Consider the following 12,388-nt stretch of genomic DNA (forward strand, 5'->3'; position numbering starts at 1 on the left):
TGGATGGCAGAAAACTTTTTACAGCTTAACCAGGACAAAACTGAAGTTTTAATCGTCGGTCCTGAGGCTCAGGGTGGAGTGGGGTGGACTGCTTTTAACCATGTAAAGCACTTTGTGCTACATTTCTGTGTGAAAAGTGCTTCATAAATAAAGATTGATTGACAACTGAGAGCCGATTCAGAGAGCGAGAGCCATCCTGTCCTCAGGTACCACAGGTGTCCTAAAGTGAGCCTGTCATGGAAATCTCTTTGAGCATCGCTGACTGAAGCAGCTGTGGTGGAGCAGGAGGTTTGGGGGTGACAGAGGAACAGGTGGGCGGAGCAGACTGCAGTTTAGAGGGTGAGTAGCCTCATATACGGAGGTGGCTGCCTTCCTGTTTGTCCTAGCAGCAGGACAGCACAGAGGGCAGCGACCTGCAGACGTGGGTGGAGCCCTGGATGGAGCACGTGCGGTCAGGGTTAGCAGTCGAGTAGTCAGTTTTGCATAGCAGGGTGTCTGAGGATGTTTGTGGCAGCCATGGAGCAGGTCAAGCTGTCATAACAGGTGATTCAGGGCTCCCTTTATAACCTGCTTTAGCAGGTCCAGCAGACCATCTGTTATTAAAGGGAACAAAGTGAACTGAGCACAGTTCAGGCTTTTCAGTCCTACAATCGATGGCTTTCTCTCTGTAATGCTCCACCGTCTTTGACTGACGTTGGGGGGAAAGTGCAGTTCGTGACAGCATGAGTCTTTTAAAACCACAAAATCAGAAGAATTCAAAATGAAAAGATTATTGGGCAATGAAATGTGAACAGAAATAAGTAAAACACGGCTCCAGCTGCCTTTCTTTGCTCAAAAACCCTCCTCTAGTACACGTGTCAAGACCTGTCATCCAAAAATAGTTTTCTCATTGTTTACTCTCCAGTCACATCACGGAGCTGGAGGCCTCAGCAGCCAATGCTTGCTTCAGAGATGGATACCAGATCTGCAACCACAGTAAGTTGCCATTTTCAAAGTGCCCCATCAGAGCCAGTCTACTTTATGTTGCCAATGCATGCAATCATCATCTCATTGAATCCGATTGTGCTGACGGGGATAAAATGGCAACAACTGCAAATATGTTGCCGTCTACATACAGAGAAAGTGCAAAATGGTAAAGCTGCTCTGCAATCTTCCTTTTCTAAGGAATATAACCAGAATACAACCAGCCGAGTCAGCGTGTCACAGATGACGTCGACACTCTGACTCAGATTTACTGCAACACGTTGGTAAATCTGCAAACCTTCACCAACCTGAGAGTGACGGCGCTCCAACCGACCACGGTGGTTTGGAGAAAGGTCGCCTCCACCAGTGCCGTCGCCTCGCCATTAAATTCGGTCACCCAGAGGTTGAGGGTGTTTCTGGGTGACCGCTTTGATTGTACTTGCAAACTCCAACAGCAAAAGATGTTTGAACTTGTTTAAATGTAGTCTTTGGTTGGGCTTAGTCACAACCACAGCTCAGTTATGCTGAATGTAATAAAACTGAAGCCTTCTTAGAATCGAACACATCAGATGCTGACATCCAGAACCTGCAGGGACTGTTTGTGAAAGGAACCAATCCTCTGCTTCGATTTTGTTGAATATATTAAAGATACGTATCCAAGCAGCCTGAATTAACACGACGCCGTGGGTTGGTTTTCCTCTTTTTGAGTCACTGGTTGCCTTGGCAGTCTGAAATGAGCAAAAACTGATTTTTTCTGATTTTTGAAGTGACGTGCTTCTTATTTAGGTTTTCACAGGTTGACATTCAGCTTGAGGTGCAGAGACTTGCAGACATCAACGGCAGAGATAATGAAAACCGGCGCGCTGACAGCTGAAGATCCGTCCACTCACTGCTGTCCAGCATCGTCCTCGCCGCATCAATTAGATCTGCTTTGCATAAGGGCGAACGCACACACACCAGCAAATGTCATAAGCTTTTAATGATTCCTGTTATCTCTCAAAGCCAGCCTCTATATTTAAAACCATATATACATATGCGGCATTCATCTCCATCTCCAGAATAACCTTTAGAGAGCTCGTGCTCGGGCTGGAGGTGTTATGAGGAGTTGGTTTCAGAGAAAGAAAGCAACGTTTGATTTGACGCAGCAAATTCAACGCTACAGTCTGAGTAACAGGAAGGAAAAGAAACCTCCACCTCACAACAGCTGCGGGTCAAGCTCCAGTTTAATAACATGTGGTAATGAAACAGCTGATTAATATTCATCTGGCTGCAGATGACACTGAGCTGTTATCTGCTAAGGTGAGACAGTGAGGAATTACTAAATTACACACCTGAAAGCTGTGGAGGCAGAGAACCTCCAGGTCAGCACAGATTCATCTTTCTTTTAATCTCAGAAACACGAGGTTGGAAACTTCAAACAAAAACGTTTGTTTTGCACCTTCGCTCCACGATTTGGGTTTGAAGATTCCTTCAACTGGTGACAAAAATCAGGAAAAGTATCCACGCTGGCTTCTTTACGCCAAACATGGTTAAAACATGGCTGCCAAGGTGACACGTAGTTGTTCCTTCCTTTGCTTTACTGATGCTTTATTTCTTTCGATGCTCTGTTTTTGGCTTATTTGGATATTTGGGGTTTTTTTTTGTTGATTATTGGATTAGCTTCATTTCTTGGATTCTTTGTAACACGTTGCTTCCTTCTTTTCTTACGCACAGATTTTTAAGGCGACGATTGACAAAGAAAAGCATGTAGGAGAAAGTGAACGTGCCTAATTTCAGGTTTTTCAGAACAGGAAAATTGAGAATTAATTAAAATGCATTTATATAGAAATTCTTCCTTCTTTTGTTTCTTGGAGGTTTTTCCTTTCAGGATATGTTTTTATTTTTTAGCAGTTTCATGCTTTAGATGGTTTTTTGCTGCCCTCTGCTGTCCCATGACCACGAGCTGTGTTTAGAGCAGCGGTCTCCAACCTTTTTTGCGCCACGGACAGGTTTATGCCCGACAATATTTTCACCGACCGGCCTTTAAGGTGTCGCGAATAAATACAACAAAATAAAACCAGTACTGGTACCAAAAAAAAGAAGATTTATTCATAACACACGTGAAAAGACCCAGGAAAACCGAGTAAACGATAAAAACAATAACAAAATAACACTGAAAACCGATAAAACCCCTGAAAACTATACATTTCACACCTGAGCCTCAACTCTCGCGGCCCGGTACCAAACGACTCACGGGTCCGAGGCCCGGGGGTTGGGGACCGCTGGGTTAGACGACCAGAGTCGGGTTGCTGGGCTCTGTCACTCCGAACCCTGCACAGCGGAGGTGGTTTACTGAACTGATTCCTCCTGAATGGTTTGGGAGGAGGCTTCTTTGCAGAGTTGGGAACACCTGAGTGACCCCTCCCTGGGAGACATCTGGAGATTTCTGCCTTGAATGCTGCTCCTCAAATGTTTTATGTGGGCAGAAAGTGGGCGGGTTAACACTACTGTTTTTAATGAGCCCATTTTTCAATGACTACGACTCTGCTAGTGTTGGAGACAGATTTCAATGGTTTTGAAAACAGAAGAGGAGCTTTGATGGACGATGGTAGCAACAAGCTATTCATCAGGTGCTGAACACAGAATAGTGAGCTCCGCCCAGGTGTTTCCAGGTACACGTCACATTACCGTGACTCAACAACAACGCTGGGCGAGAGACTCAAACGGTTCCTGAACGATGAGAATAAAAAACTTTACAGGTGGCCTGTGTGATGGATGCTCAGGGTTTCTTTAATGGTAACCATTAAAGAAACCATTAAAGTTATTGGTATAGTTTAGACTTTTGTAATTCATCCATAATTTTTCGCTTCACTTGTTTTGATTCTATTTTCTTGGATTTCTCTGTTTTGGTTTCACCTTTTAAAGGCGACCGCCCTAATAATTAACAGCTTTTGTGCTTCGTACTTTCCTACCTTCCTCCGTTGCCTCTACGGTTTGCTGTTTTCCTGATTTTGTCCATCGGGTCCTCCTTTGGGGTCTTCATTAGCCTTATTTTTAATTTCCTTGCTTGTTAGTCGAACATCTCTCAGGTTCTTTCTCTCTGTTGCGCCTTTGTTTTCTTTGTATTTTTCCGGATCGTTGGTCAGTGGCTTCCTTTTGCCGTTCAGCGGTCATGTGCCGAATTCCACGCTGCATCACTTAGTCCCGTAGTCTTTTCTTCTCGGCGCTCTCTCGGCTCATTACTTTCTCTGTTTGTGTCCACATCAGAATTGGCTTTTCAGCTCTGAGAGGAAGAAACCTCAGCATCTGGCTGACTCACCGTATTGATCAACACCCCCCATCAACTCTCTGCAGATGAATTGCGGCCGTTTCATGCTTTGGGCTCAGTAGAAATCTTATTTATTGCACCTATAAACGCTTTAATAGGCCATACTTCCCACAGCGTGAGATCGACTGACATGAAAGCCTGACTCGTGTTGCATATGCATGAAAATCTCCTCGGTTTCACATTTTACAAAGTTCTGAAAACCAAACAAAGAAAGAACATTTTTAACTTAGCAACAAAAGAATGTGGAGGAAAAAGCTCCATACAGCGCTGCACTCGGACCATATAGTGTATATAGAGGTTGTGGGTGTTTTTCTCTGTTTTGTTTTGGACTATTTCTGATCGACCTGAAGGCTGACTGCATCATCTGCTGCACTGAAAGACTGTGAGGTGGGTGGCAGCGAGGACTGCCAGGCTGACTTTAAAAAGAACATTTTATTCAAATGAGACCTCCTCATTGGAGAGGATACATCCTGAATATAGTCAATTGATTTAGCTGTTCGAGTCTATTTCCTGTGGTATGAATATTTGGTAATAATATGAAACTGTCAGCACATTGTGTTTCATGATACAACACAGCTGAGGCTTCTGCTGCTGTGGCTTTGGCCATTTGGCAGCAATGAAAGGGTAACGTGATTTTAGGGACGAGAACGCCGGTGACGTCTGTCACGAGGGGCAGAAGCTGACGTGTGCTCTTCAACTCTGCAATGAAACATCTACTGACAAAGACCACTGCGCTCACACCACCTTTCTGAACAGCAGAGAAACGTCTCCAGGCTGGAACAGGCCAGAGCTAGTCTGGAGCAACGACTGGATGTCATCCTTCTGTGCCATTAAGCAGTGACAGACAAATAGCTGTGAAAATGGTGACAGGTGTGGATGAAATAAACACAGGTTGATGTTGTTGTTGACTCTGACGTCAGCAGATTTCTTCAAACGTGCTGAAGAAAGAAAAAAACGGCCACAGCTTTGGACTGGGTCTGGCAGAAGCTCCAGTTTCACCCCAGCAAACGAGCAGAAGCATCACAAGCTGCAGAATAACGTGAAGCTAAAAATATCTGTAAGATACCACAGCCTCACACCTTTCTCTCTTGTATTTGTCCGTGCAGTGACAGTGTTAGACGATTATATGTAAAAGAAAGTTTTCATGTGACAGTCGAGGGAAAGACTGAGTCCACCCCTGATTCAACAGCTTGTAGCAGCAATAACATGCAGGGAGGATTTTCTCTGTGGCTTCGTCAGTCTCTCACATCACTGTGGAGGAGTTTTGGTCCACTCTTCTTCATATTCTTTTTCGCCTCATTGAGGTTTGCAGCATTCGTTCATGCACAGCTCTCTGAGCTCTGCAGCAGCTCCGTTCTTCTCTTCTTCAGTCGTTCTGTTGCAGACCTGCTGCTGTGCTGGGATCTTTGTCCTGTTGATGACCCGGTTTGGTCCGAGCTTCAGCTGTGGGACACACGGCCTCACACTGACTCTACAGAGGAGCTCATGGTCCACTCAGATCATCGTCCCTCCTCCAGCGTGCTGACGGCTGTATGAGGTGTTTGTTTCCTCCAGACGTGCTGCTGTGCGTGATGGACGAACATCTCCACTGTGGTCTCCTCTGTTAAGATGCAGTTTTGGAAATATACACCATGCTGGTATGTTCTCTTTAGAGAGAAGACTCTTTCCCCTGAAGCCCTAAACAAGCCATACTTGTTCACTCTTTGCTAACCGAGGTCTGAGCTGCAGCTTTTGGGTTTTTTGGAGTTCTTCTGAGTTTTGCACGGTCTGACCTTGGGGTGAATTCTTTGGAACGTCCAGCGCCGTGAAGACTTGCAGCTGAATGTTTTCAATTTGTGAATAATCTCCCTTAGTATTTGTAGACGGCCTTATAATCCTTCCCAAGATCTTTGCTGACATCTTTCCTCCTTGGCTTGGTCCAAACTAGCAAAAGTGCCATAAGTAGTGGTGCTCACACCAACTGATGATCCTTTAATTAAGTGCATTTGTGCATTTAATAAGCAGCACCTGGCTGCTACTGACCTTTAATATTCTTAATTCCTATAGAAGCAGTAAGCGTGCCATTTACTGAGACTGAAAGTTAATAAATACGCTGAACTCACTGTTTAGTACGTTTTACAGAACCATGCACCAGAACAATCCTAAGGCAGGGTTAGGGTTGATTTCAGCTCCTCTCTATCAGCCCATCCCAGCAGCCATGACATCTGGTCAGACCCCCTTCATAGCAAAGACGTCTAACAGGATGTCAGAGGCAGCAGTTTGTAAGAAGGAGCTGTAGTTTACACCTTCATAGGAAATTCTCTGCAGATGATCATCATGTGAATCTAAATTACATTTAGCCACAGACTTCACACTGAAACAGCGGTCTTTAATGAAAAGTTGGAACAGAACGGGCGTTTGCTGGAAATACTGAAAGAAAACTCATAATCTGCAGAAGAGTGGTGTGGTCAGAAACATAATAGGAGAGAGGCACAGCATATTTAAAACTCAGCCTCTCTTTGTAGGGCAGAACAGCTGCCGGTCGTCTCAGGAACAAAGAGGCTCTGCAGAGCTGCTGCTCTATGTGCTCTGGGTTTGAGCTCAGAGGGGATTTCTGCTCAGCTCCTTGGATAGCTTTGCATCAGTGGGAGAGCAGGGCTTTCTGTCTGGCTCTGAATGTGCTGTCCATAGCAAACGACTACTTCTTTGCTGAAAAATTTATCCCGCTCCAACCAACAGGGGAAAAACTACAAATAGCGTATAGAGAACAGGAGTCAATATCAGACTTTTAACACTCTTCCTGCCCTGGAGAGATGAGCCTGAAACACGGCGTTAATGAAATCTTTATGCGTCTGTCAGGATGAACAAACCAGGTCTGCACAAACATCCTGCTTTGTTAACGTACTTGTCATCTCTGCCGACCACAACAAAACGCTGAAAGATGGCGCCGAAACAAGCCGTCACTCTGGCTTCCCTACGGACCCTGTGACGCTCGGCTCCAGTCAGGAGGAGAGGACCCAGCTCGGATCGGGACAGGGCAGATGAAACCGGGCCCACAGTATGCAGTGCACGTAAAGGAAACATACTGGAGTTATTTATCCGTGGATTCTCCCAAAGCTCCATGTTCCTTCTTTACCGTTTCCCCCAAACAGTACAGTGTGCTGCAGTAATGCCTTGCTCACAGCTTCATTATTTCTCCTTCTGTTTAAGCCATAATAAAGCTTTACACCACATTTATGAACAAAGTGTGAATCTCGACTTTGACAGTGAGATTTTTGCGAGACTTTGGGTCCTCATTAGTCAGGTCTCCATGGCAACGCTGACGCGTGTGTGTGTCTATGAAAAATTTGTTTTCAGGTTCACGTCTGTCCATCAGCCTACTGGGTGAGGAGCTAAAACTCTGCAGAGGGATTTAAAACACACCTAATTTTAAATAAACGATTGTAAAGGAATTAATTCATTATTAATTATATTAAAGAACATTTCAATCACAGGTTTAATCGAAGCCCAGATTTGGATCCCGCTGAAACATTTTAAACTTGTAGTGTATGCAAGAACACACATATGGACACAAGTATGACGCAGCCTGCACACATCACACCTACAGGACCGTCTCTGCACTCAGTGATGTCTCTGACACACTGTGCAACCAGGTAAAGATGGTGGTTGGTGTATAATTCGGTTTTTTGATGTTTGGGACTGACTGCAGGTAGCTTCAGTAATCAGTGCAGAGGTTTGCTGTCAGGAGGCAACCTGACGTAGTCTAATCTGGAGGGATCATTCAAACAGACTGTTGAAGGTTTGCAGTTAATCAACATCCATTTTATAGAGTCAGACAGATTCCAACACGTAATCCACCAACGGTTTGGACCTGTGCAGGATATACTGGACAAAGGATGATGAAGATGGAGCTGCCAGCAAGGAGGAAAAGAGGAAGCCCTCAGAGGAGGTTCATAGATGCAGTGAAGGAGGCCATGCAGAGGGTTGGAGTGATTGTGGTGAAATAGAAGTTAAGGAAGAAGAAGTCTCTATCAGGCCATCACAGCAGCTGCAGCATCATCTGCAAAGTCATGTGTTTTTATACTGATGAAGATTAAGAGACGTAACCCAATACTGTTTCCTTACTGTGTATCGCAGACTGACTGAAAACTCCTGAACATAGAAGTTGTTTCTACCAAAGGAGGGCATCAGTGTCACTGCAGTGGGATGAGTGCTTACCGGTCCAAAGCTGTTGCTGTCCAGACTGTGGCCGTGATGATCTCCCTCGATCCAGAAGTGACCATCTGGAACTCGAACATAGCGGTTCTTGTAGGCCAGAGTCCTGAAAAGATGGAAAATGAGAGAAACTTCTAAGAAAGCAAGAACTTTGTTTTCAGTCAGACGTTCATTATAAATTCATTCAATTTAATCGAGAAGACATTGTCGAGATGACCTGCTGAAGTTAGGGCTAGGGCATCACAGTGGGAAAGAAAGCTGATGGAGGGAACTCTGAACTTGGCATGGTTGTTGGTGCCAGACAGATTGGTCTGACTGTTTCAGAAACTGCTGATCTGCTGGGATTTTCCCACAAACCCATCTTTAGTGTTTACAGAGGTCGGACTGAAAAAAAAAAAATCCAGTGAGCCACAGTAATCCAGTAACGTGCCTTACTAATGTCAGGGGTCAGAGGAGAGTGCCCAGATTGGTTCAAGCTGACAGAAAGGCAGCGGTAGGTCGAATAACAACCAAAGCCTGCAGAAGAGCATCTGTGAGTGCACAACATGTTGAACTTTGAGGCAGAAGTCCACACTGGGTGTCGCTGCTGCCAGCCTAAAGCTGCATTTCAGAGTCTCACCAGAACTGCAAAATAGAAAAGCATTGAAACATCTTTTGAGTCTCGATTTCTGCGGCGACATTCGGACGGTAGGATCAGAGTATGACGTGAACAACATGAGAGCATGGCTCCATCCCGCCTGTATCAGCAGTTCAGGCTGGCTGTGGACTGACTGCAGGAGAGTTTTTCCTGGGTCCCAACTGAGCATAATTTAAACTCCGCAGCCGACCTGAGTAATGTTTATATGTCCATCTCTTTGTGACCACAGTGAACCATGATGGCTCCACTCATGCTGAGAGGACCACAATTAAACTCCTCAATTCAAACACAGAAATACAACAAAATCAAATGTCGCCATTTATATTCAGACTTCAGGCAGCATTACATTTAATGCAACACCAGCATTGGAAAATTATTACTGTTAAACTGCAGCGATGACAGCAACTACACCCATTTTTACTGATGCATGAAATAAATCAGGTTCCAAGTATTGATGGCAGTGATAATAAAAGAAAGAAATGTTCACCAGAATTATGATGGTTTTGTAATTTCCACTGTTTGTTTTCAGTTCAGTTTAGGGTCAGTTAGTTATTTCAGTTATATATTTATATTTTATCACACCCAGCTTTATTCTTTGATGTAACTTCGGATATCTATGACGACCCGACTCAAAAACAGAACTGACTAGGACTAGGAAGGACTAGGAACAAAGCTAGCAGGCTAACTGTAGCCTGCATGATGTTATTTTTTTCAGTCACAATACAGTAAAAATATAATGACAACTACTCACAAGGCAACTATACAGGCTGCCTGGATGGAGGCAAGCTGTCCAACTTGGACTGACTGCAGTCACTCACACTTTCACACTTAAAGTTCATTTACTCTGAATCAGATGATGAGGTTGTAAACTTCAGCCTTTTCCTGTAGTTTTTTCCCAAAACTGACAAAAACAACAAGTGAACCAAGCAAGTCTCTTTAAACCAAATGAGAATGTTTAGTCCACTTATCCGCTCTTTAAGTCTGACGTCATTAGCCGTTTCTGGGTCCAAAGTCAAACGAACACTGCACCATCGCTGAGAGTTACATAATAAATAAAATGATCAGCGTTGCTGCTTTACCAGGTGTAACAATGAAGTTTAACATCCAGGCATCCATGAAAACAGGATTTATGAAGTTTAACAGAGTTAGAAGTTAGCGGAAGTTAGCTCGCTAGCTTCCACATAAACATGATGTAGCATGTTCTGAGTGAGAGGTTTCTGAATAAATTAAAACGTACAGCTCTGCTATCACTTCCAACATAAATGAAGACAGAAAACTAAACAGCAGTGACGTTTGTAGGGTTACTGAAGTTTGGCTAGCTGCTATATAATGATGTGGTAAATGGACTGATTCTACTCTCCCAGAGTACTCAAAGTGCTGTATACACTCATTCACACTCATACAAGCACTTCTATATTCAAGTGCAATCTAACCAACATTCACACAACTTGGGGTTAGAAACTTGCCCAAGGATAATTTGGCATGCAGACTGGGGAAGCCAAGGATCGAACAACCAACCTTCCAATCAGTAGCTGATCTGCTACGTGATCGCTAGCGACACAGCTATGTTAGCATAAACACACTGAAGCCTGCAGGATGAACACCAACTTTTTTCCACTGGATAAAAGTTAACGTGAGGGTTCCTGATGGTTAGAGACAAATGCAATTGCATGGCAGGATGCTGTAAATGGACCAAACTTCAGTCAGGAGAACAACTGAGATAATCCATCCACAATATGAGGTTAGTCATTCATATACTGCTACATGGGCTGGAGTTACATCATAAGGGTTTAAAAACTGAGCTTTAAAATGAAGAGCGATGATAAAAACTGAGAGAAGCCGACAGTGATCACTGACTGTTTTGAGGGGCTTGTTCAGATTAAATAGAAAAAGATACAAAACATTAAAACATGTTAAAAACACAACAGCCTTAATAAACGCAGGGTAGTTTGGGCTGGAAGCAGGATTCATACGTCATCACTTAAAGACCGGAGTGGCCAGATTGCATTAATTCTACTGCTAGCTGCTATTCCACACTTACCGTTTGTGTACTCTGCACATATATGGTACCTGTTGTATCTCAGATTGCAAAACACAGGAGGGCGCTTAGCTCAAATTGCAGCATACACCTGGTAGCTGTGTTGGATTGAGGTTGGATCACATTCACAACATAAACAAACTGCTCTGGAGTTCATTTGAAACTTGATCGAGATGTGTTTTTGGTTCACACCAGAACAACTGTAAACTGATAATTGCTGTGTCTTATCATCATTTCATTGCCTTAGTGATGCACTAAAGTCACTCTGACGACTGCAGCTGACTGCGAGTTGTCTGAGACCTGGTCCTCATCTTCAAAGGTAACATGGATGCAAGTTGTTTGCACACGGTTGGAATCATTTTGATTGTGTTACGGTCTCTAACTGTAGCATTAGCTAATGTTAGTGGTGTTGCTGGTATATCTCCAAAAGTTGATTCTGTTCATCTGGACGTAGCGTTTTGTGGGAGAAACGTTTCGTCATCATCAGGTGACGTCTTCAGGCTCAGCTGACTGCAGGTTTCAATCTTATAAACAGGACATTTGCATAATGAGTGAAACCAGCCCACTGAAGGAGCAATGGGCTGGGAGGTCAGTTCCTTAATCTTAATTATGCAAATTCTCATGACCATTGATCAACAACCACTGATCAATGGCCATGAGTCCCATTCACAGAGAGTTGGGGAATGGCTACAGTCACAAGTGCATTTTCTGCTTTTAGCATGTTTCAGACTTTTTGTATTGTGCTTTTAATCTTAACAGTTTCTGGAAACCAAACAGGAGCTCACAAAATGATCTCCAGCGGTAAACTGATCAAAGTGTTCATGTGGGAAGACAAAAAAAAGAAAATGAAAATCAGGAGAGAATAGCCGTTAACGTTTTCATTGACGGTGGATCAAATTATCGCCTTCATTTCATTATCCTTAATCATCAGCCTCCAAATCATCTCCTGCAGCGTCACTTCCCTCCGTCACCTTATCGCTCAAACAAAGATCTGATCAGAGGATTCAGCCTAACAGAGGTGGTGGAGGGGGGCGGTGCTCATCTCGTCCTGCAGCCGCTTCAGTTAGCTCGTCGCGTTTATGAGGAGAAGGTCCGACGCCCTTCATCATCCCTCTGGACTGTTACGAGGCTGTTCCAGCCCTGATTTATCATCCAGCTTGGGAACATTGTGAATTATAGCCTCAGTGACTTTTTAAATGGAAATTTGTCTGCAATTCCTCACGCATGTGTGTGTGTGTGTGTGTGTGTG

The 12,388-nt window shown here is 44.0% G+C and overlaps 1 protein-coding gene across 1 annotated transcript in view; it reads right to left on the reverse strand.

The window, feature by feature from the left end:
• immp2l (inner mitochondrial membrane peptidase subunit 2) overlaps positions 1-12,388 on the reverse strand; it is a 197,500-nt gene that overhangs the window by 2,211 nt on the left and 182,901 nt on the right. Inside the window, exon 5 of the mRNA XM_005745096.1 lies at positions 8,468-8,570. Coding sequence (XP_005745153.1) covers positions 8,468-8,570 — 103 coding nt within the window. The remainder of the gene's footprint in view (positions 1-8,467; positions 8,571-12,388) is intronic.

Source organism: Pundamilia nyererei, unplaced genomic scaffold (genome assembly GCF_000239375.1).
Source record: "Pundamilia nyererei isolate P.nyererei 1_Seehausen unplaced genomic scaffold, PunNye1.0 scaffold00154, whole genome shotgun sequence".
NCBI lineage: Eukaryota > Metazoa > Chordata > Actinopteri > Cichliformes > Cichlidae > Pundamilia > Pundamilia nyererei.